At 40.0% G+C, this 26,329-nt stretch overlaps 1 protein-coding gene across 1 annotated transcript; it reads right to left on the bottom strand.

Annotated features, from left to right (window-relative positions):
* Positions 1-1,378: 1,378 nt before the first annotated feature.
* Positions 1,379-20,523, bottom strand: LOC145437366 (pleckstrin homology domain-containing family M member 2-like). Its single transcript, XM_080314583.1, has 13 exons — positions 20,297-20,523; positions 19,538-19,653; positions 19,065-19,174; positions 17,440-17,539; positions 16,119-16,143; positions 15,996-16,055; positions 12,898-14,658; positions 10,149-10,322; positions 9,908-10,087; positions 6,525-6,654; positions 5,089-5,215; positions 3,888-4,098; positions 1,379-2,137 (listed from the first exon to the last, which is right to left on the bottom strand). Exons 1-13 carry the CDS (start codon positions 20,363-20,365, stop codon positions 1,670-1,672), a joined length of 3,531 nt encoding a protein of 1,176 aa, XP_080170709.1. The 5' UTR covers positions 20,366-20,523; the 3' UTR covers positions 1,379-1,669.
* Positions 20,524-26,329: the final 5,806 nt, after the last annotated feature.

Genomic DNA, 26,329 nt, shown 5'->3' with positions numbered 1-26,329 from the left:
CGGTGGGTATCTCTGCGAGGCGGTCGCTAAATCAGATATTTAATCCTTCCACAAATCGAGTCGTGATTTAGCATGGAAATGGTCGTCTCTGGAGGCAGTATCGGTTGCCATGCAACTTCCGCTAATACAGCGTCTGGTCGACAGCTGTGATCGAGATCGACTGGTTACTTGATCAGCTCATCATGATTATGTCATGTGCGTTCTCGATATGTTCAGGGGCGATTCGTTGGCATACTTTGGGAACACCACACAATGGAGTGTGGAAATGGTTGGAAAGAGGTTCATGTCTTAGCAGCATGTTTGAATAGCTTAGCTGCACTTAAGGAGTCATAATAGCCTACTCATAAAGGGTGTTCTCTGAAAATCGGTCATGTTACGAAGTTTCCGACCAAATTTTCGTCCGCTCAAGACACAATGCGAATCAGATAGGAGGATGTCGAAACGACCAAGTACGGTCTTTCAAACTAACATCAACCTCGACCAAATAATGTCCGATGTAATACTGCTCGTCGGGTCTTTCTCTATTTTGTTGTTGTTATCAAGACAACGACGACGTTAGAACAGCGAGCCCAGATAAACGCCCGAAACGTACTACAGCCTTTTACAGGCCAGTACATAATTCTCGACTATACCACCGCCGATCGGACTAAATCACAGGGTTGTAATCAATGTTCCCTCTAAATGTTCACGAGCCTGCGCGCACTCACTGCGGGGTCCCTTGGACAACAGTGCGTAACGATAAATAAAGGTCATCACTTCTGCTTTCTTGTGAGCGGCGACTTTGTCAGCGGTGCGCGGCGGCGCAGCTTAGAGGGAACGTTGGTTGGAATGACTCGGCTCCGGCTCTCCCCCCGCTGCCTGACTCGGTGGTGAATTGAAATTGACTCGAGCTATAACTATAAAAGTAACACTGAATTCATTACAAACCTGCGACCAACGCTTTGTTCAGTGGAGTACAGAAGTACGACCGATCTAAACTAAACAATGTAAGCTGTGTTCAATCGGCTCGCGATATTGCGCGTAGGAAACTCAACCAATTTCACGCAGGGGGAGCCGACACTGTAGGACGTAGGTCATTCTGCAACTTCACACAATCTACAAAGTTGGACAACCGACGAAGCTTCAGAGCTGGAAGCAAGCAGCCAACGCACAGCACATGCCGCTCCATTTCTTGTCGCTTTCTTTTTTCTATACTATCTTCTTTACTTTCCATTCAGTGTCCGTGCCTCCTCTTTACATCACCTAGGCCAAGGTGGGTGTCTGATTCTATCGACTACTCCAAGTCGCTTCGACACCTATCTTTTCACTGTATCGCATTTTTGTGGTGTATTGAACTGATAAAAATTGCTAATAAACCATTGATGATCATGAACACCACTTTTCAAGAAACACTGTTGAATCTTTATTACGAAAGGCACTCAAATTGGATGGTAAGAGTCGGATGAAACGGCTTGTCACGCAAAATCACAAACATCATTCGCAGAACGCTAGCAAAACCCGAGATCGAGCCTACCGTTCTGTTTCAGACAGTCATGCAAAACGCGACAAAGCGGATTAAAAACAAACGAGAAGAACCGGCACAGAAAATTGTATCTTGAACGTTGTAGATTGCACGCGACAAGGAAGACGTAAACGACAGTTGAAAGCGCAGCATAATATACACAGAGTATCAGATGAAAGTATAGTTTTCCGTGCTGCCGGACCTTCCCTGCAGCAGGCTATCAGTCCGCGTCCACCGGCTGTCAAGCAACGCCCTCGCTTCTCGATAGTGCGTCAAATTACCGTCGCCATCATCGCAAAACGACGGGGCCTTCGAAAACGCGTCCAGCGCACTTACGAAAGCTTCCAGCGAGAAAAGCGCGGGAAAAAACACGCCCCACTTCACGCATTGTGGCATGCTAGAGTTTTTAAGCACCGTCAACTCGCACATAGTGGACGAGGCGCGGTCGGCGCGCACGGAGCGAATGTCTTCGCGGGCCGCCTTGGCTAAGGTTCGGCAAAAGCCGGTGTGGCGATCTTCGTGGCATAGCAGCAGAGTCTCGTCTGCTACTATTAAGCTGCACGGTACGAGAGCGTCGTGGTTTAGCATCTTCAACACGATGCCGTCGGTGCAGGCCTGCTGGTCGACTGTAGAAGACTGCCAAATAGCATGGGTTCAGCTATCAGCGCGGATCATAAATACACAAGTGGACACACAGGGGGTGGTCAAACTAGTCAATTTTGGCAAAGGTAACGTAGTAACCATAAATTTCTACTAAAATACAAGCCTTACAAGGCTATTTCAACACATTCCTTGTCCAGCGGCATATGCACATTGCACAAGGGTTGTTCAGATATTAAAAATTCTCAGGAAACTTCGGTCTTGAACTTCCAAATTATGGTTTAGTACAGGGGTGGGCAAACTGCGGCCCGCAACATCTTTTGTGCAGCCCGCGAAAGCCTCACGAAACATTGCAAAAGTATTGATCAAATGGGTACTAAAATCAAAGTACTGTGGGTATAGCCGTTTAAACTTTTTCCTAATATATTTCAACATGATAATGACGAGTTATATTCTTTCCGTAGTATTTTTTATTTTAATTTTATTGATGGCGCAATAGCCCGACCTCGAGGCCCATGTATTTTGGAAGGTTTCTATTGCTAAGCATCACAGAAAGTGAAACGTAAATGCCTTGATTCGGACCACGAGTGTGATATTCCATTCGCTACAGGAGCAAGTTTATTATTATTAGTGCTGTACTTGGAAGCCCGTTTCGAAAGTGTGTTAGATAGATTCGTTTTCGTCTGTGTAGAAGTATTGGTATTTATGATATTTATATATTGTAGAAGCGTGTTTAAAGGTAACGTGGTTATGATGCTGTCATCATTAAGTGTTCTGGAGTTAGACCAAAAGTACAACCAGCAAATGTATGAACAAATCGTTGCTCACAGACTCAATTTTAAGAATCGGGACACACGACCTTCATCCACGGCCACCTTATTAATTCTCGTGTACGTTATCACGAAATCAATGCTTGGTTGGTTTAAAATATTCAAATACGTATATATAATATTTCCATGTTCTCGGTCACTATATAATCAAGTAGAATATCGGATTAGTATCCCAATTTCATGTAATGCGGCCCGCGAATGGATTCATATGTTGAATGTGGCCCGCGAGCTCAAAAGTTCGCCCACCCCTGGTTTAGTACATAAAAACACTTTTACAAGCGATTTTGGTCACCTTCATCGTGATCTCCCTTCCACGCAAAGCCCCTAAAGCAGGGTTGTAACCAAGCCACGAGTCACAAGTCAGTCTCACGTTTATAGTTTTGAATCGAGTCAAGTCGAGTCGTTGCTAATTCAACACCGAGTCAAGTCTGAGTCCAAGTCAGCGAGCAGAGGGTCGAGTTCGAGTCGTGATAGTATGACTCGAGACCGAGTCCAAGTCTTTGTGTTGACTGCTCAGTTTCCAGTTAAAGTCTTGTTAAACCCACTTTTTACAACTCCGGTGATATCGAATGGCTCGCATTTAAAACATACTAATTTTCCATACTTTTAGCAGTTTCTGGTCGCATTTTCATGTACCAGTACCAATGGACAAAATCCCAATAATGTGGTAACTTTACTATTCTCCGAAGTTACGATGAAATGTCTGTCTTGGCCGTCCCAGTCTCGAGTCCTATGACTTGGTCCGAGTCACGCGCAATGACTCAAGTCCAAGTCGAGTCAACACACAGATTGACTCGAGTCGTGTCATTTCCGTATTTTGGGAAAATGACCCGAGTCAAGTCGAGTCATTACAACCCTGCATGTTAGTGACTAACAAAAATGACTCTAAAGAAGCTACCTACTACTTCTTTACTGACCACCTTGGCGGCGACGGAGAAAACCCCCTTGGAAATTACCTGGTCCAGCGAGACGATCATGCAAAGGCACTGCAGCCATTCGGTGACCTCCATCACGCTGTACCCGTTCATCTCCAGCTTAGTGTCGCCTTGAAATTCGATGACAAAATCCAGACCGGGCCCGTTCGACGAGTCCGGCGTTTTGATTCGCCTGCATCCGACGCAGCGGCCCCCGGTAAGCTCGTAGCTGCCGGTCGGCTTTTCGCTGTCTCTGCGAAGGAAAATAAAGCGCTTGCCAGAGACAGTCAAAGTGACGCAAGGCTGTGTGAGCATTGGTTCTTATATCAAGAAGCGCGTGATGAAAAATTGTAATTGTAAATTGTAAAAATGTAGACAACATTGTCGGAATGAAGCAACACGGTTTGTCAACAGCAGTGTACGCACTGCTTCAGTGTTCCCAGCCCAGCAACTGCTACTGTTGAACGTTAGTTCTCCGATCTTGGCAAACTACTTAGTAAGGACAGACACTTTCTACCCGAGAATGTAGGAGAGTATCTTTCGTAGTACTACCACAAATTTTAATTATTTTTACCATAACGCGTGACGTAACTACTGGGATTCTTCATAGCTCCAGATTTTGTTCAAATAAAGTTTTTTTGAGCAAAAATTTGTCAGTTTAAATTCAAAAATGTTTTCCAGGCCAAACTACTTCGTAAGGACAGACAGTTCCAACCAGAAATGAAGATAAGTAGTACAATTTTAACGTTATGTATGAAAACACCTAATTTACATACACGAGGACAAAATTTTGTCAAAATGAAGTTTATCAAGGTAAAAAAGTGTCAAAATTTTGATTTTTTAGGTCAAAATCTTCAGTTTCTCAGGTCAAAAAAATCGCCCTTCTAATGACACTACGGTATGGTACAAAATTTATCAATCAGCGATCATCAGTGATTTGATTTACCAATCGTAATCACGTATCAGACGAGGTATCATATCAGACGTGTTTCCACTCAAGCCCAAGTAATGCGGTATATTTCTACTCAATTAGAAGTAGAAGTAGTAATTCCCAAGACATGGCAAAACTACTTCAAATCGGATTAGAAACCATGTCTGGAAACTACTCGAGTACTTGAGTAATCTAAAACATAAATGTCGGGAGATATTCTTCATTACAGATCGCCTCTGCATAATAAAAATTATTATTCAATACTCGTTCTAATTACGTCCCGGAATTACCGTCAATTCGCAATCCGCTCACCTATTTGCATATTGATACAGGACGCCGCCGCTGAGCACGAAGTATGCGGACTTGAACGTTGACCCCCAAAAAGAATGTGCTTTGTACTTCAGAGTGCCTTGCATAGACACCTTGGCCACGTTTGCACCTGCGTTGTACGTTACACAATTGTAATTGTAAGTACCAAACGTGAAGGAATAGAAAACAGTGTTTGAAATCATCGTAATGATAAATCATGTCATGTTCACACACAGTTTCTATGAGTGCCCAATCTTCGATTTGCTTTGGCGTTACACATACTAAAATAGGAACAATACTATAACTTTGCACATTAGGGCTCTTCAAAAATTACTTTTTTCTCAAATCGTACAGGCTACTTGATAAAATTGTTAGGTTACCTAATTTAAGCCTACACACAAAATTTGGTTCAATTCCAACCAGCACCCGCATTGCTACAGGAGAAGAAAGTTTCTATTTATTATATCACAATAAATAAATAAATTGAAAATTTTCTGTTCACCCCATGAAAGTGTTAGGTTGTCTATAGAAACGATCATCACCAAATTTGATTCAATTCCAACCAGTCGAAGCGGAGTTATTGCCGTCGAAAAATTTGGATTTGAATAAAATAGTATTGACGGTGGGTACCACTATAATGAATAACTAAAAAATTGGTCACCGTAAATACTATTTTATTCATAATCCAAATTTTTCGACGACAATATCTCCGCTTCCACTGGTTGGAATTAAACCGAATTTGGTAAACATCGTTTCTGTAGACAACCTAACACTTTCATGGGGTGAAAAGAAAATTTTCAAATTTTTTGTTATTCATTTTTATATAATAAATAGAAACTTTCTTCTCCTGTAGCAATGCGGCTACTGGTTGGAATTGAACCAAATTTGGTGTGTAGGCTTAAATTAGGTAACCTAACAATTTTTCGAGTAGCCAGTACGATTTGAGAAAAAAAGTCATTTTTGAAGACCCCTAGTCCATTTCAATATCATTATACAGCATTGTGGTCTAACAGTCACTATAACACGTCTCAATTTGAAACAAGTTCGCGAATCGACTTTTCACAGCTTCTAGACCAGGGGTGTCAAACTAAACTTAGCACGCGGGCCGGATTTAAACCTGTTGATCGCCTATGGGCCGGGATTAGTCAAATGACAATAAAATGTGACTTCCAAATGCATAGCCCACCTTTGTTTTTCACTGGAATAGGAATCCTTTACTATCAAGCCTATCAGTATATATTATACTACGGATCGTAGGGCATTTCTTATTAATAATCTCAACTTTTCATATAAATGTGCTGGATTTACTAGTGTTTTTCCATTTGATCAGAATTATTTCGCAGGTCGGATGTTTAACACCCCTCCTCCCCCTGTTTTAGACAAAGCGATAAATTGTATGCAAGTAGAATCAGAGACCGATACACCAAAACAGCACTTGCCCGTGACAAAGTCTGGATCTTCCCAATGCACGAGCTGATAATAGCTGACGTCTCCAGTCAAGCCTTCGGAACGCAAATACTTCACGAGAGAGATTTGATGCTCCCTGGCGTCACGGAACACTGGTGGACACTGGAATTTCAAAAATTACTTGAAATACAATCGGAAGGACCATAATTATGCCTGGGATCATCATTTGAGTTCACACAAGTTTTCAGTATTTTCACGAAAAATTGATCTGCTACAACCCTCCTAAATTAATCCAACAGTTGGCTACTGAAGAGCGAAGACCCTCTAACCTTAAAAAATAGCAATAGTGATTATGTCATCGAACACTCCTTACATGTTGATCATTGAATAGTATATTCATAATGAAACGAACCCGAATATTTGCGGCGGGCACTCGTCAGGGGTAATGGTCAGCAATCAGTAGAGAATTGGAGAAAACAATGTATATCAACAATCGTATTTCAAAATACGACGTCACCAGCATGAAATTTCGAATAAGAGAGAGTTCAATGTACTATTTTAGATGGTACACGAACTCCTTTTGGCTGGTGTATTTTGATAAAAGGTGACTCAAAGCAGGGTTGTAACGACTCGAGTCATGACTCGACTTAAGTCAATTTGTGTATTGACTCGACTTGGACTCGAGGCATTGCGAATGACTCGAACCGAGTCATATGACTCGAAACTCATACGGCCAAGACCGACATTACATTGTAATTTCAAAGAATAGTAACCTAACCACCTTATTGGTATTTCGTCTATTGGTACTAGTACTTGAAAATGCGAGCAGACACTGCTAAAAGTCAAGAAAATTAGTATCCTATACGGCCGTAAACCAAACTTTACGCTGATTGGTCGAGAGACAATGGCCATGGATACGACGCAGCAACGGAGGACGCTGCATTTACCTAAACCTATAGTCGGCACTACGATGTATTCCTATAGCCGTGTAGACTGTATAAAAACGACAAGATTACAGTCAAATGTTTATTTCTTTATCCATAATAAAATTAGGAAAGGAAACAAAATATTTAATAACATATACTGAAATATAATGCCGAAATACTGCTGTGTTTATGAATGCAGTGCCACCAATGACAATGAACTGGGGAAGAACAGAGCTTTCCATTCATTTTCTTCCAACGTAAAGGACAGGAACGCTTGGGAATGCAGAGTATAAGAAGGCAGGACTATTTGTGACATACATTTGGGCCCGAATTTGATGCCAATAAGAGTGATTTACTTGTAATTATCTAGCAGCAGTCAAATATAAACTAATTTTCTGTGATTTCTGCTCAAGTTCAAATTCATGAGCTCATCGCATGTGTTGTTACGATACCTCAAGCACACCAGTGCGGAAGAGGTCTGCACAGCTAGAATCACTCTATCATGTGAAGCACCCAGATATCCATATGGAAAAAGAACAAGACCGATCTTTGCTACATTCACATGAGTGATGCTTAGTAGTCTTAAATGGCCCTTTCTTCGTGCAATAACCCCCACGATATTGAATACCTGTTCATACTGTACTGTCTTTGAAGTGATTTGAAAAGAGATGTTGCATATGGAGTAGGCTATCTGCTGTCTTGTTCTCCTCAAAGCACTCCAAAACCCTACCAAAATTGCTACTTGTGAGTCGAAGAGCCCTATGTATTTACCCCATTCTGCACATCCTCTCTGTTCTGATGTCCTCTGGGCTTAGGTAGCTAATCTGCATATGACTGACTTCGTTGGCTTCTAACCCTAAGATTCAGGTGATGGATTTGAAGATTCCATTTCAAGACTACACGATGGCGATTCTAAATCATGATCACCCGATAACAATGTAAGATTTGCATGTGCAGCATCCGCAACATTGGAGGAAGACAGTTGACACGGCATGGAGTTCAGGGTCCGCCTCTTTGCAATGCGCATATCTTCTGCTTCACCACGAAGATTGCGACTGGGAATCGCACCTCTCTTTAGACGTGACTGTATTGGTGTATCTATAATGCACTAGCAGCAGAATCTTCCTTGCAAAAGTGGTGGGAGCAAATTATTATTATTATTATTATTGTACACAACAGTGGTGCTTTTAGTCTGTTTAAGGCTTTGTGCTCCACGACATGACAGTATTTGAACTGATCAATGCATTTATTCTTGTCTTTGACATTCTTTCCACTCTCTCACGCATCGGCTCGCGATTCATCGGGTCGTTAGCTGCCGACTTGTATCTTGGCTCACTGTGATTTCTTGGCTTTTTAAGTCACTGCAACTGCAGTGAGGTCGGCGATGAGGAGCAAATGAAGCTTGTGGAAGTAGGATTGAAATCCTGCCTTCTTACTCTGCATTCCCAAGCCTTCCTGGCCTTTGCGTTGGAAGGAAATGAATGGAAAAATCTGTTCTTTCCCAGTTCATTGCCATTGGTAGCACTGCATTTATATACTCAGCAGTATTTCGGCATTATATTTTAGTATACGTTACTAAATTTTTAATTTTCTTTCCTAATTTTAATATTGATGACGAAATAAACATTTAACTGTATTCTTGTCGTTTTTATACAGTCTAGGCGGCTATAGGAATACATCGTAGTGCCAACTAGGCTTAGGTAAATGCAGCGTCCTCCGTTGCTGCGTCGTATCCATGGCCATTGTCTCTCGACCAATCAGCGTAAAGTTTGGTTTACGGCCGTATAATGTGAACCATTTGATATCACCAAACAGAGTTATAAAAGTGGGTGTAACTAGACTGCAACTGGAAACTGAGCAGTCGAAACAATGAATTGGACTCGGGCTCGAGTCATAATACCATGGCTTGGACTCGAACCTCTGCTCGATGACTTGAACTGGGACTTGACTCGGTGGTGAATTGAAAATGACTCGGTGGTGAATTGAAAATGACTCGTCTTGACTCGAGTCAAAACTATAGAGCTGAGATTGACTTGCGACTCATAGCCTTGTGACTCGGTTACAACCCTGACTCCAAGGCACACAAATGAAAGTGTGAAAGGCCGTTTCCAACGACGCGAAATCTGTCGTCTCGATAATTTCTCGCACAAGCGGGATTATACAACGGATGCTTGCCAATGGCAGAATTTATGGTATTAGATTGTTGTGCATCAAGCTTGACCAATAGCTATATTTCTACAGAGACCAAAACATCAGTCCTATTTCTGATTGAAGAGCTTCTTGGAGGTACAGAACTTCAATATACAATTGAATAGTATATTCATATTGAAATGAACCCAAATATTTTCGGCTGACACTCGTCAGGGGTAATCTACTAGTTGCTGACAATTACCCCTGACGAGTGTCAGCCGAAAATATTCGGGCTCATTTCAATATGAATATACCATTTTTGATTGTACGCAAGCGTTGATCCCAAAAAAGTACCTCACCACTTTAATCACGCCGTGGCGTCTGGTGTGCGTGGCGACTGCGTCAGACAGCGTCGACACGATAAGGTCAGTCAAATCTTTATCGCACGAGTCCACCATGATTTTGGCGCGGCATTTGGAGCGAGGCTGCTTCTTCTGTTTTGTTTGCTTCTTACTCGTGTAGAACACAAACTCAATAGTCTGTGCAAGAAAAGAGACTAGTCGGTCGTGATTGAAGAATATCCAAAACTTATTCCTTCACCTGGTCTTCCGATCCAACCGAAACGTAATCCATGTCTTCATAGGAGACGACATATTCAGACTGGTACGGGCAGCTACCGTCTCCGCTACGCAAGAAGTAGATGAAGGTATCGGTAAAAAGCAGATACAAGGCGGTCCAATTACCGTCCGAGTGACCAGTGCTCACGTGGAACATCTAAAATTTCACAAAAAACTTGGTTCATCAAGTATTTGATGTTGTCATCATCGTTCCTTGAGTAGCAGTAAAGGCAAGGTGAAAATCTCTACCCAATTACAAGCACAAGTATCAGTGACACAGTACTTACACTACTCACTGAAGTTTTTTTAGACTGACACTTCTAATTGAACAGTTTTTAGGCAAAATTACTTACCTTTTACAGTTTGGACATGGAAAAGTGCAAAGTAGTTTTTGGCATTAGTTTGCATCTCTTTTGTGTTGTGTCGGTATCGGGTCAAAATGATGGAATCGGTCTAGCGTGAAACCCAAAGGCTTGCCATGGATATTTTACGTAGGCCTACCCCACCAGTGGGTATGTAGCTACTCAATTATTCGTTTTGGGTTAGATCAAAGTTGCGGTATGCCTGCGTAAATGCGTTAATAAGTTACATCTGCTGCTCTGCTTATGTGGTACACAGCAAGTTCAACTGACACTAATAACGCAATTTAACGACATAGCAAGCAATCAGTAATTCCATTCCGCTGAAATAGTCCACGGCTGCACCAGACCACTAGAATATTGACCCAAAACAGAAGCCACACAATTTCGGTAGCCAAAGCACAAGCTCAAAATTTTCAATACTGCCTCTGGCAAGTCTGGGTTTCAACCCTTAAATAAAAATATTTTATGTAACAGTGAAGTGATACTGTAATCTGTGGCGACATTTATGCTAAGCAAATCCTGGATATGTTTGTCATGCTTAACGATCAGAATTGAGGTGGCGTTCCGTGTAATACTGTTCGCTATGTGTTGTGAATACCACTTCAAATAACGATGGAATTGAAATAAAATTGAAGTATCATAGCCAAAATGCATTTTAGCGATTTTTCAGTAGTTTAACTTCCTGTGACTTATATTAATTAGTGACGAGGCATGGGCATGAATTTGGCATCTAGACACAGAGGCATTTGAATGTAGTATGTCTTAAGCCATATCGTGACCAACTTCAAGACTATATGTATCACATTTCATTGGTCCTACCAAGCAGACTGACACTGTTAGTCAAGTTTTTGAAGAGGTCGCTATGTTTGGAAGGAGTCTACTTTGCAAAAAAAAGAATTGAATCTACAGCCTGGAAGTCTAGCAGTTCCATAGCCGCAGTTAGCCATTCTGGACAATGGACCAGTTCCAACAGATCTAACAACAAAGGTTTGTAACACACCGGCCTGACACATTGAAGATTTCCAATTACCGACAAATCATGCACACAGACACAGTCGATCAGGTGATTTTCTTGAAATCATTTCCGCTTTTGTACGATGGAAACTACTCAAACCATGTCATGCGCACATGACGATCAATCACTTTGGTTTCTCGAAATCCACCATCAAGCTATTCATTGGCACAAATCAATTCTTGCTCTTGAATTAACAATTTATCAACAGTTGGGATTGGGTAACATCTCAATTTACTTTGAGTTGCAATTACTTATACAACAGTTTTCAGAATGTAATTAGGCTAATTCAAGTCCAAACAGTATTTTGAGTCAAGGTAGACACTATCACCCTCATTTCCACTAGATTACTTGATTAGGCGATACAAGATGTGCTTGTGACTTGGATCCAAACTACTGCCAGTAAGCCCTACATTAAAACGTTGGCGCCAATAGTAGCCCGGCTAAACCAGCTAACCAAGTCATACAAGATGAGACAACATAGTTGAGAACGCAATACAATCAGGGCAGGGCAAAATCCAATACCCGTATAACTGAAGCTTCAGAATCGACTGCAAGGTTTCAAGTGACGTTGAGTATTGCTATCCTTATGTCATAACAGGCTAGGTGATGCGCAGGTTCAATTATGTATTTTCCTCGAGACTACAAAATAAAATAATGCCAATTATACATCAAATAAACGATAACACGGTATTTTTCGAATTTATATACTCATTTCACTGCACTCTGTAACATTGCTGCAAGTTGATCACAACTTCACAGAACTGTCGTTTACGGTCACACACGTAGCATTGTGCTATGTTGTAGATGTAGTGATACGACAAATTGAATTTTTCAAGGCTCCCATGGTGGTAAGGTGGTATCAGAATTAAAATTCTCGTTGATGATATAATTCTCAGTAGAAAGGACGGTGAAATTTTGGTCCCGGTATTTAAAAAAAAGTCTCTCATTACTCAGCTTGAATCATGACAATTAATACTCGACTTGAATATCATGTCATACAACATACATCAGTCTAATTTTGATTATTTTATTTCCTGTTATTGTAAGACCTTCAACATCTTTTCCATAGAAAGCCCTGTCTACTTATATATGGACAAAATTCTCTGAATATCTAATATAACTTTACGCTACGACCTTATTGTGTATGAACAATCAAGTACTCTATATATAAATTTGACATGATCATCACCAGTATCAGTCAATAACTATCAATGATTGTTTTATAATGCAAATTTACATGTCTGCTTTCTCTCATCGGTTGACGAAATAAATCTCGCTCTCTCTCTATTCGATCATTGTGCACACTGCACAGTCCTAATCGCAAGCACGAAAATTTACGCAAAATAAACCCATACCTTGATAATAACTTCGTTTTCGTCCGTCAGCACCTCCAACATCAGATACAGTTTCAGCGAGTTGTCAATCTTGGCCACGGTTTTCAAGTCCGATTTCGGCCTGAGACGAACCGCCTCTTTTACGTCGCGATTCGAGATCGACGAAGAAGCGGGCGTAGCTTCGGTTGAACTTTGAACTTGCGTGGACACCGGCACAGCTTCTTTCACCGGCAAATCGGATTTTTCCGGACACGACGCAATTGCAGAAATTTCGTTTGAAGCCGACTCGACCTCTGAGCTGCGTTCTAGTAACGTCCGTTGTAGTTTAGCCAATTTTTCGCGCGTCGGTTTCAGCTTAGCGTCTACCTCTGCGCGTAACCTTTCCACTTCCAGCTTCGTCAGATCTTCAAGCAATTTCTCAGACTGCGAACGATACCTCGACACAGACTTAGATTTCCGCACACCCCTTTTCTCTTCCGGCGTCATCATAGTCACATCTGAGATTCTAGTTTGCGAGAAAGCAATATCGGAAGTCGAAGCTATGGAGATTGTATCGTCAGAATCATAACGAGTAGGTGTATCATAAATACGAGCAGATCCTTTAACAGGAGTGGATTGGCAAGACAAAGTACGCGTGTCTACAGTGTTTCCCGGTGTCGATAACTGCGAACCACACGAGGCATTAGAATCGCGCGACGCACGCCTTTCCGCAACAAATCCATCGCAGCTTTGCACAGTATCATTCCCAGTAACGCACTGATCATCAATCGCCTTGTTGTCAGCAATGTCATTCACATCGATTTGAGAGAGCGTCCCTTTTTCTATTCCGTTATCATTACCATCCAAAATTCCACGGTCTTCGGCGATTTGCGAATCCATGGTGCCGGCATGAAAGCTTGGTAGATCTTGACACGGAGGTGGTAACTCTACGTTAGAATTATTTACCCTAGAGTCCTGCGACACAACACATTCACCGTTTATGACGTTAGTAGGATCGGTTAGTTTGACGGGGCAGTTACTATCAACAGTCTCACGGTTGTTAACGTTATCTATCTCCAGCCTCGCCTCATCGTAATTCGATAAACTACCCACGTCGTTACCTGCCTGAGAACTTTCGTTACTTATCGGATCGAATCCGATGAGAGGGTCGCTCAAAGAAACATCAAATTTCCGAGTTCTGTCAAGATTAGCATTATAAAAACTCAGCGCGTCGCTAGAATTAACCGAGCGAACGCTAGAAATACGTTTCCGTCTCTTCCTCGGCTTTCTCGTGACTTCGATTGGCGAGTCTATTACGGCTACGTGCGCATCGAATCTATTTACAGTCTCCATTTCTATATTTTCCCACTGCAAGTCCGGTTTGTCGAATGGATTAATCCTACTTCCGTCTAGCACTTCGTACGTGATCGCGGTGCCGTCTTCGCAGTGAATTACGTTTCGCGGAAGTTCCTGCGTACTCGCAACGCACAAACAGACTAACTCGCTCTGATTCCCGCAGTCCGGACAGTATTTTGTCACCCGCACCGGCGCCTGATCGTAATTCACGGCCACCAGCGCGCTTTCGCCACTGTTTTTCATTGATTCGGCCGCGTTCTCATGGGACAAAATGCCGCGCACAAACCCAGCGGCTTTCAGCCCGACGTTAGAGATTGATTTTGCGTCGATGCGTACGACGGAGCCTTTATCGGCCGGTTGAGTTTTGATCGAACCGTTTCTGAACACGCGAGGGCCTCTCGTCCAATTCCTGTCGCACATTATCGACGCGTCCAGATAGGTGACGTCCTAAAAATCAATAGGAAGGAAGTGACTAAATGAACTGAGCTTTTATCGATACTCGTAGCGTATATGCTAAAAATTTCAAGGGTCAAGTCGATAGAGTTGCAAACGAGGTTCATGTCCTGCATAATTGAAGAGCGGGTGGTGCAAATGTCGATGCGATATCTTATGTTGACCGAAATCAAGGCAAACGATACTTGAAGTGTTAATATATGTACGTTGTATGCGACTACGAATCACGAATTAATAATGCAAGTTACACTTGGCGATGGATTATTTCCATTTATTGACACTGAAATAATAGCAATCTGAAATAATTTGGCAGGTTGATCATTACAAATTACAACACAAGTATAATTTGCCAATCTCTCCCCAAATAAGAAATTGCCGATGAAATTAATACTGTAATATAATGTTGTAAGTTGTTACCATTCATTTGTTAAACAAAATTTGACATAATTTGACAGATATTGGTTTTAGTAAGGATCGCTGGATTCAATGAAGTTTCGTTACATTTATGTAAGTGATGTTGCATTTTTTTCATTCAGCTATTAAGTCACTAATAGCCAGTTGCTAAACACATACGGATATCCGGTTTTGCAAAAAGGCAATAATATTTGATAGGTTTGAATTACACAGCTTGTATGAGGTGCTGCTATGCCAATATCCAAATCATTTCCAAGGTATCACGCAGAGCATTCAAAATAATAAACACTGCCCAATGCATGGTATCTCATCACTACTAGATTATATTGATTGAATAGATATGAAGTCTCTTCTGGACACAGATAATGGTAAGTTGCATGTAGCTGCATCATAAAATGGACAAGGAACTCATTGCAATTATTTACCAGGGAACTGAAAATACTTTCAGCAGCCAAGGGTAGGTTACATATCACATATTTTCACATCCTGACTCAAATGTTACCTCCCTACACACTTATTGACTGATAAAAGATATCTACAGAAATTCTAAGTCCTGTATATGTTACTAGCACTATGGTTTGTTTACGGATATACAAGACGACACATAATTTCAAATGTATCATTTTACCCTACTTGTGAAATTGAATGTTAGTTTGGAGCTGCTAACATAATTTGCAATCAACGCAAGTTCGATCAAGGGACTGCTGATGTTATTTGGTATTTAGTAAGTGTACAGGATTAGCAGTACTGAAGATAAGATTACATTGTAGCTATTCCCAAGAGTCATCGATGCATCACTAATCACCATACGTATACGACTAAATAAATACGGCAATGAGTTACTAGTATATGACCCCACTGTACAGTGTACACTGTACAGTCAAACATTCATGTCACTTATAAAACGGTCTACTAACCAATTCCAAATCGAATGTAACACTGTCCAAACCAGAGATGAGAGTTTGAAGTACAGAAACCTGCAAGATAGTGCATAAAGGTACCAGATGGCTTCAAAATAACAGAAACCATTTTATACATACATGACTGCTGCATATCAATGCCGACCTGAAAGAAAATATGCAGTTACGGAATCGACAATTTCTTCACACAGTGATTTCATTAAATATAACAGTGCTCAGTATGTTACGTAATATTACATCTCCATATCAGACTCAGTTGGATCAACTACCATGAAATCACCTCCCGAGTTACACACAAAATTCCGCTGTCAACATCAACCAATGTAGTTTGTGCAGCACTAATGTAACTAGGTTTAAATACAGCATGCCATCTCTATGCTGCAAGCCTACAGCAGTCACTGAATCACTCAGGCAACAGCTATTCACTCCACAAGAAATTTGGACTACTGTAAACACTGCTCCGTCATTCAAAATACCACCATGTATTTATTCAGTAACTACACAAGAAATGGTATCCACATCAATCCTTCATCATGTAACAATGCTAACGATAACTTCCTGTATTCTCAAGTATATTGACATGACTCAGTCTTGCAGATTACAACCGGTTGAGCACACCTCTACCCAATTCCAATTGTTTGCTCATGCTATAACACTTTGTTACGGTCATTTGGAATTTTGTATCACCACCCAAAATTATCAGATTATACCATATAATTGAAAGGCCACCAGACTACAAGTTGAAATGCAAAAGCAACTTACTTACACAACAAACTCCAAACACTTTGAGATTCAATAGTTCTTGCTAAAAATAGGTAACGCAAACCTGAATACATTAGCACTTCATGTTATAATTAAGGTCACACAATTCAATTCCTTACAAGCAATTCATATCACACATAATGTGACAGTACTATGTGATAGTGTATAATGTAACTGCTAATATATAAATCACTATCATAACAGCATACATTGTACCACTGTCTGTCCTGTACTGACTAAACAATATTGCATCAATGTTTTCACAGCTTAGTGCAGATAAATTCACATCTCTCACGCCAATAAATATACAGTAACAAACAGAGGGAACCATATCCCACGACAGTAAGGTTGGTTTAGGTTCAATGTTTGGTGAATGGAATCTCACAGCCTACCATGTGAGATTGTATACAAACACAGTCCGTTGATAGATTAGTCATACCAAGGAATGTTACTAACCCTAAATCAATTACTGGAAATGACACTGGTATGGATAGGCTATGAAATATGGATACATGTATGAGTTGAGAAATTAGTTTCACATTTTTTGGCAGATGCTTAATACTACCATGCCTCCAGTCCAGACAAGAATGCTTCTGGTCATGAGCCGTAATTTAAAGATCTCCGTGTATTTGCTAGAAAGGTGTACTGCATACCAGACGATCAAGTCAACATAACGTACTTATCGTAATACTTGTAAAAATGCAAGCAACTTGTCTGAAACGATTGAAAGTAGCTTTCCAATTCTCGCTCGTTCAATGTCAAATATATCCACGCTCGGCCTGAAATTTGGTAATTTAAGATGAGGTGATGATAAGATTAAGCTGAAGTGTACTCTATTTCAGCACACAGTACAAGCCTTGCCTGATGAATAACCGCAACAGAGTAAAACGAAGTTTGATGGTATGCTAGTAAGAACCCAAAGCTTTTGATATCGTCATATTTAGTTGAATTGCAAACAGGATTGGAAAATCAGGCCCGCTATTACTTGAAAGCAGCAAATAACTGCAACTTCATTAGTAGATACCCTAATACCGACACTCCAACAGCCATTTTCAGACTTCCAGACTATGCTGGTTTAAATTTCTACCAATATGGAACCCTTCGGATTAGGCATTAGGCTACCAGAGAAATCTCCAATCCAATGCATCAAAGGGAAAGCTTTGCTATATTAGAAATGGACTTTTAATTTAAATCAGATGAGCTGGATTAAAAGCTTAAGAAGCCAGAACAGTGAGGCTGTATAATATAACTGCGCATTAGCAGAAGTGGCCGAAGTAATCAGCGTAGATACTCCAGTTGAAGTAGAAGTAACACCACCAGCTTCCTATTCAATTACAAGTAGGAGTGGCGATTTCCAAGACATGTCTTAACTATTTCTACGGGACTTGGAAAATGAATGTACCTGAGAACTACTAAATTAAGTAGCTCAAGTAGGATCTCAGTTCACTTGTACTAAATACTCAAATGTTGATGCTTTGGAACTACTTCTATTTCTACTGCAACAATTTTTGAAGTCAAAACTACGTAAGTCTACGTTTGGATTTTATATTTTGTCAAGTAGGACGTGTTGTTTGGATAAGTTTGAACGAACAGCCTGGCGACAGAACGCTTATATCGTCGCTGTGGAGTCAAGGCAGCTTACCTCCATTTTATTTGAATTTTGAGACTCAATTTTCAAACTCTGAAAAAATTAAGTTCTTGTAAAATTCCCATTTTTCTGCCAATCTTGGCCATGGTTATTGGTTAGCCTATGCTTGTCACATTGTTTTCAAGCTAATCATGGCCAAGATAAGGTGAAAGGAAAAGTTTACAAAACCTTAATTTATTCTAAGTTTGAAAATTTTCATTTTTTTACGTCATATCTTAACCATGGTTATTGATAATGTTTGTCACAGTGTTTCAAAGTTAATCATGGCCAAGAAAATGAAAACTTAATTCTATCAAAATGTGCACAATGAACATAAGCTACTGTGATTCCACAGCGACGATTACGACAACAACTGAATTTCTATTTAAATCTTTCTATTTAGGATGCCACATGCAACAAGTCATTCCGCGAGAGCAGTGAAGCAGCTTACTATTAAATAAGGTGTCACCGTCAGCAATTCACCAATAAAAGCCTTGTAACAATCTACTTGAACTCTTCTACCGAGTAATTTTCAGACATTTGTTTTCTACTTCAAGTAGTTTTATCGTAGCTCGAAAATTACTACTTCTACTTGCATTTGAATATGAATTTATTACCTTGTACAACCTTGTCCATCTGTATACCAGTGTCAGCCCAATACAAAGTAGAACACTTACTTTTTCCTCTACTTGTCCTGACATTGATTAAATTGTTTATGGTCCGTTTCACATCATTACGGCAAAAGTCCTTAACTGCTTGCCACACACCATCGCTTTTGCTTTTCAACCTTAAAAATATTGTAAAAATTGTAAATTTTGTAGAGTTGTAATAATCATTAGGGTTCAGATATATATCGTCCTTTTGATCAATACTTTTCCAATAAAAGTAGTAGAGTTCGTAGGTGGGTGCTGCTTTGTAATCGAATATACTTTTCTAGCTATAGGTGTCTTCATACCTATTTAGCATTTACTAATATAATATCGGCATTCCACTATTGAAAACAATAAATCAAATTTTGACATCAAGTTGACATACAAAAAAGTAATAACTATGTGAAACCACAAGGCCAGTGCTTAAGTCTAAGTGGATGACTTCTGACTTGCATGATACTAATCTGAATCATAATCAAAATATAAACGTAGCCTGGTACCCATGTGATAAAATCATTTCCAGACACGAGAAAAGTACTCTTCCTGCAGGGCTGTTATTGGAGATATGAGAGTCTGGCTTTACATCTTTCCGCAAGGACACATATTCCATCTGAACCTGAATATAAAACAAGAGTTTCGTTGACACGAGATTGTAGGCAAAATCGGTATACCTTCAAGTTACACAATTTGGTCAGTATGATTTCTCTACTTATACCAATGCTACTCAACATAAAAGCAGATTTGAGATACGGAAAATATTCTCTAAGTGACAGCGTCGTTGCATTTACTGCATTATACATTAAGGATATTCCATGCCCAGACAAGTGCAGTCCATTACAGAATTGATTATAGCTTTCAGGCCAGTAGGCTTAATTCTCCTACAGTAAGGCCGGAGTATAGGAAGACAATTCGCAAATTAGACATTAGTGATTTTTAAAAACTTCAATTTCTACGGTTTTATTATAGTACAGTAAATATCGTCGCAGTGGTATCAAAGTAGCTAAATTTGAAGGTTCATTTTTAAAACTTGAAAAAATCATCTTTCCGAAAATTTTGTATGTAAAGGTAATGTAATGTTAATTATCTCAAAATGTGTAAAATTGACATAAGTTACTTCGATACGGGATACCAAATACGTACCACTGCGACGATATAGGCTTACGCACTGGAGCTGGTATGCCTTGTAAATCAGTCAAAGTGATGAACACATTAATCCTAGCAAGATACCAGTAACCAGATATACAATAAAGTATAAATACCTGTTTCACCACACTGGAAAGGTGGTTGACAACCTCCTTTTGGTATTCATCTTCATTTAGGTTAGTCATTTCATTCTTTTGTGAACGTATTGATGTGGTGTGCCAGTTGGTAGGTGTGCGTGTTCCGCAATATATGTCGTGCGCATCAGCTTGGAAGGTTGTCTAATAACTTACCCACAGTATTGGCAGTATACCAATACCAATCAGCAATAAGCAAATATAAATAGTAAATACCAATAGTACTAAAACAGTTGTTTTGACTTTTACAATTGTTAATTCGAAATGACGGCGGAGACTGTGCAAACGACGGTGCTAACGACAGACATTGATGTTGCATTATAGTTATCATGTTGATGGAGATGTAACTAACGAGATCAACGTAGTGATAAAATGATTAATATTTTGATAAAAATGCAGTACAATGCCAAGGTCACTCGTTATCTTGTTTGGAGTAGAGGTGGTCAGTAGCGAAGACAGCTACTCAAGTGTACGTAAAAGCAGATAAATGTAAACAAACTAAACGCATTATGTCCAGTGTCCAGTAAGCTGAGCTGATTACAATTTATTTTTCGATATCATTGCCACAGTAGCTTTCGATGAAAACCAGCTTTATTAAATTTTTAGTTGGTTGACCTCTTGGCCAGCGACAAAATGTCCAATCAAGCATATCGGAAGCCAATTGACGAAAGCAAGATTTTCGATATTCTGTGATCAGATAATCATCTGCGGAGTGATCTTTTGCAGTTACTGCAGTGCAGTGGAGTTGCATTGTAGATTTACAGCAGGGCGTACAGGCTACAGCAGTGATTCATTATAGATTACAAATTCCGTGGGCCTGTAGATGCACAACCGGCTCATATGATTTGTGATGACACGCCCTCCTTGACTAGTTTTATATGCAGCTACAGGGAAATTTTAGGCCCGTCAGTCAGATATCGAATTATGACCGTTGCGGTGCTTGAACTGGTACCGGTACGTTATCTGTGCAGTGCGATGGGCCGGTGGCGGACTCAACGCAGGGGAGGTTGCGGCTCGTAATTGGAGCATCGTCTGTATCCTATATTCATTAGCACCGATTTACAGTAAATATTCATTTTAAATTTTTTTGTGATGAATTGATTATGTCCGAATAATTTTTTGGATCTTTTTACTCTCGTGAGTTCTATTTAATGTGTACACCATATGTTTTCAGTTTTCACTGCAAAAATAGCAAGTACACTTCCGGTTTACGTGTCACCTGAACATTTTAATGAAAAACAGATCACTGAAACGACTGCATGTATACGGAGAATATTTTTCTCGACAACAATGTTAAGCGTCGTTTATACGATTTCGTGCTGACAAAATCAGCACCCCTGACAATTTTCCCTCCCTGCAATTTTTATTGCACTGCTATCATTTGATTTGTTTAGGCTGATACTGTAAGCCTTACATTTATCAGCCTGCGTTGTATTTGCAGAATTGCAGGGGTGTTGATAATTTTTAATTTTGTACAATGAACGCGCAGATGCTGAAATCCTGCCAAAGCTTGGCTAGAAGCTCGCGACTAATTGATACGTTGGCAAAAAGGTAGGCAACATATGTTTTTTAGCTTCCTTTTAAATTGCTAAAGTAAGGTGAGCATTGAGCTGAGCATAGGCTGTGTTGGTTATATAACACAATTAGTAATTTTGTTATTTTTAGGCTGGTGTTACAGGAAAATCTATATACAATTCTGAATGAAACATTACCGGGTAATGGTGATGATTACGCTTGTATAACAATGCAAATTATTACTGTGGACTGTGGTAATCTTTTCCTACAGAATTTGGGAATTAGGAAACACTTTGAAAGTTGTCAAATTAAGATGTTGTGGACATGGGGGTTGAAGTAGTCATCGTTGGTATTCAAGTTGAACATCATAAAAATCAAGTACAAGTATAAGTAGCGATTTCAAAGTAATTAAAATGCAAGTATTCTAAGCCTAGTTTTAGCTAAAATACTGAAAACTGTTGTAGTCTAAAATCATTACCAGTCGAGTTCAAATCGGCAAAACCGAATTCGATAAAGTATACAAGTATACTTTGTTTCTGATAACCTCACCAATAGAAGTGTCAATGCATTACTGACCGCAACTGATATGATTCTGTTTGACATTTTGTAGATGTACCAGCGTTCAGACTCGGACTATTTTTCGCGGCCCACACGCAGCATCGTCTCTCAGACTATCCGTTCATTCTCCGAAGAAATGTTACAATTTTCAGCAACTTGCATTAATTCACGCAACGCAAAGACGACTTGCGTTCGATGAGGTGGAGAAGGGGTGAGAAAAATTGATGGAGTACAGATTAGAGAACGTTAATTGGGTGCCTTATCGCCACCCAACTAGCGTACGATGTGATGCTTGATTTTTACCTACGCGAAATGCTAAGATACGGGGTTACAGGGTTATAACCAAGTAACAAGTCAATTTGACTTTTATAGTTTTGACTTTTCAAGTCGAGTCATTTTCAAGTCACAACCGAGTCAAGTCAGAGAGCAACGGGTTGAATTGAGTCCGAGTCATGGTGTTTGCTGTTCAGTCTCAAGTTCAAGTCATGTTATACCATATTCACCATATGCCATTTTTCATATTATTGGCGAATACAGTTAGACTCATTTGTGTAAATTGAGTTAATTTTTTCAGAATGGGGTACCGATATCAAAATCAAGAAATCTGGTGACAGTAAACCGTGCAAAGAAAAATTGAAATGGAATAAATCTGACCGAAAATACTCTTTATTCAGTTTGGATTATGAAATAATTTGGGGCACCCTTAGACCTTGCCCCCCTAGGGGATTGAGGTGTGTCAGTTACGCCCCTGGCGACACCTGCGTGTGCTCTTCAAACCTGCAATCTACTTACCTTCAAACCCACTTATCTAGGAGGAGGGGGTGGGGGAATTTGAGTGTATTTTCAAGTTTGAGCAGCTGTCATTTTCATAAGCAGTCAAATAAAAAGGGGGCTGGTTGATATTTGTGACATTGTATGGTTGAATTTTCGGTTGCAAATCAATTGAAGATTCAATTTACTCGCAGTGATAAAATATTGTGATATTTTTTTACACATTAGTATACTCAGTTTACCCCAATTTTGTGGGAAAATTGAGTATACTGTCTAAATTGTACTTGAAGCAAGCCTTATCCCCATGTTATACCCAAATGACCCATTGTATGGGAAAACTAAGTATATTTATATGTTTCTAAAAAAGAAACTGGAACAAGATCTGTTATTGTTGCTTAAACAGAAACTTTTTCAGAAGGAACAGCTGAACAAAATAATTAGATGTCAAAGTTTCACTAATTGTTAGGATTCAAATCAAATTTGACAACCCCTCTCCTTTCTGAAATTGGTGCTTTCACTTTGAAAAATTGCTTCTTTTTTTTTTATATTAAATTACTTTTCGGCTTGATGTCGAACTTTCACGCTTTTGCAGCTAAATTTTCGTGGGTTGACTTGAAAAAAAAAAGGTCATTTCTCCGACTTGGCTCCAATTTAGCCGTTTTAACGCGCCATCGCCCCCTTCGCTATTTTCGCCCCCTGTCGCCCCCTTTGTCCATTTTTGCCCCCTATCGCCCCCCTAGACCGCCAAATCGCCCACATTGGGAACCACTGTCTTGAAGTCAGGTCATGGTTTCTTCTGATGTCAGCACCTCACCAGTTACGGCCTGATCAAGTGAACATGCCTTCTTTTGGCATTACGACTAGCTAAATCATTTCTTGATTCCCTTTTCATTATTATTGAGAGTACTGTGTAAGTAATTGCTCGAGTCAAACTTTTCATCTCGTCACTTTCTTCGACTGATTCTTGCTCGTGTGGCTACAATTTTCTGTGTTGCTCTAATTAACTTTGTTATAAGTGTTTCATAGGGACTTCCAGACTCTATTATAACAGCTCCTTCCTGCCTTACTTTCTTTGACAGCCTGATCCTATTCATGTGGTGCATGATGCAAATTTGGGGGTTCGCATCTTTTTATAATACCTGAGCATTAGGGTTGTCCATAATTTGGAAAATCTCACAAAAGATGCGTTTCCATGTTTCATTCTGTAGATTATTGATAAAAAACATCAATGAACCTGCAATAAGCTCATAGGAAAGTCGTTACCATTTGTCTAAATGCGTTTGAAAGTAGCTGCCGTAGAGTGGGCGTGTTAGCGACCATAGAACGGCGAGAAGACTAGTAATCACGAAATCAAGTCTCTTGATTGGTTAATCAGCTATGCTTGAATGGTCACGACCACAGCGGCTTGCTGATTATGTGCTTATACTAGTTCAAGAAGTTCGCTAACGGCAATGATTCTGTAAGCGCATTGTACGTTGGTGATTTAATAATAAAATGAGAGATCTGGTCATTGAATGTTTTAGTGTTAAAACTAGGTACCGATAGCTTTAGTGCAACAATAACCTATTGCAGGCATGACAGAGGTGAAACAGCGAATGATTGTGAACTTATAGAAGTGAGTATAGATACCAGAAATAGCCTACATATCTGATATGCTTGAGATTACACCAAGTGGTCCTGTTTTTCTGGGTGCAGGTAAGGTATATTAGACATCGCCAAACTGGTGCAGCACACCATGTGATATGGATTCTGGACACAATCCTGTATGCTCAGAAGATGTGTGGGCCGACCAGGTAGCTTACATTGGATTTCTGAAGAAGAGTGTAACTACCACACCGCTTTAATAGATCATTTTTATGTCCATGTCTGGTTTGATTCAAGCATTAGCTGTGATGCAGCCGGTAATGATCTAAGATTCATTAAGGACATGCTAAGCAATGCAAGCAAACTGTCTTTTTGCTGGTCCTACCAGCATAGTCTGTGCTTATCTTTAGACCTCTTTTCGCGGCATCATTGAGGACTTTAACAGCACTTGCGGGTATGATTCATTATGCTGCAATAATTTGACAAGTGCCAAGCATAAATGACAGATTCATCCAGCCCTTACAGCATTCAAGACTTCAATTGTATACCACGACAACAGCCTAATAAGATCAGACAAAGTAGTGTCAATGTCAAGCTTTATATTTGTATTCACTGATGGTACATCCCCTCTGAAACCAGAAATTCGTTTGCCACTTGCATAAGCGCCTTTGCAATATTTTTCCGCTTGTTTTTGTGCTTTCCATCAATGAAATCAAGGCATACCGGCTACAACGGTTACCTTCACAATAAGCCATCATGTCATGTATTTAAAGATATTGTGAAGCAGCTTTTCTTTGTTCATCATGTGTTTCGTTACTCAACATGTTCTGAATTAATCCTAAATCATGATATTCGGACCAACCTACAATGCGCTTACAGAATCACCGCCGTTAGCCGATTCATTGACCAGCTGATCAACAAGCCGCCAATGTCGTGATCATTGAAGCGTAGCAGATTAGCTAATCAAACGCCGTGATTTCGTGATAACTAGTCTGCTTGCCGTTCTGTGGTCGCTAACACGCCCACTCTGTGGCAGCTACTTTCAAACGCATTTAGACAAATGCTAACGACTTTCCCGTGAGCTTATTGCAGGTTCATTGACGTTTTATAACTATAATCTATGGAATGAGACATGGATACGCATAAATTTTGAGATTTTCCAAATTATGGACAACCCTACTGAGCATGTCTGATACTGTTTGTGTAACAAAATCAGAACAACAAGATTCAAAAGAGTTTCTACAACCTCTCTGATGGTGGCGCAACAAAGAAAGTTCTAGTTCAGTAGTATACTCAATTTAACCCACCCCTAATTTAGACTATACCCAAATCACCCTCAAAAAATAATCTTCAAATTAAAACTTACTCTTACAACCATTGACAAAATGCATTGCCATACCTTGCAGTATGATCAACTATCACAAACTTGAGCAATATTTGGATATGCAACAACCATTTTTATGCTGTCTGCAAAGAAGTTGAAAAATGGTGTCAAAAATGAAAAAAATTTCATTAACGTTTAATTCCACATGGAAGCTATAATCGCCCTTTGATAAAAATGGTTATTATTATTAATCTTATCTAGAG

Source organism: Botryllus schlosseri, chromosome 4, assembly GCF_051294905.1.
Source record: "Botryllus schlosseri isolate E-star chromosome 4, Bs_hap1, whole genome shotgun sequence".
In the NCBI taxonomy this organism is placed as follows: Eukaryota; Metazoa; Chordata; class Ascidiacea; order Stolidobranchia; family Styelidae; genus Botryllus; species Botryllus schlosseri.
Note: the sequence above shows the minus strand (reverse complement) of the source record. Positions and strands in the feature narration are given on the sequence as shown.

What these genes read in the sequence shown, in the direction of transcription:
- LOC145437366 (XM_080314583.1), bottom strand. Translation starts at nt 20,365, where the DNA reads ATGACTAACCTAAATGAAGATGAATACCAAAAGGAGGTTGTCAACCAC. An exon ending in TTTCCAGTGTGGTGAAACAG is followed by an intron (nt 19,654 to 20,296) that starts GTATTTATACTT and finishes TTTTATATTCAG; the next exon opens with GTTCAGATGGAATATGTGTC. An exon ending in TTACATTCGATTTGGAATTG is followed by an intron (nt 14,659 to 15,995) that starts GTTAGTAGACCG and finishes ATTGATTTTTAG; the next exon opens with GACGTCACCTATCTGGACGC.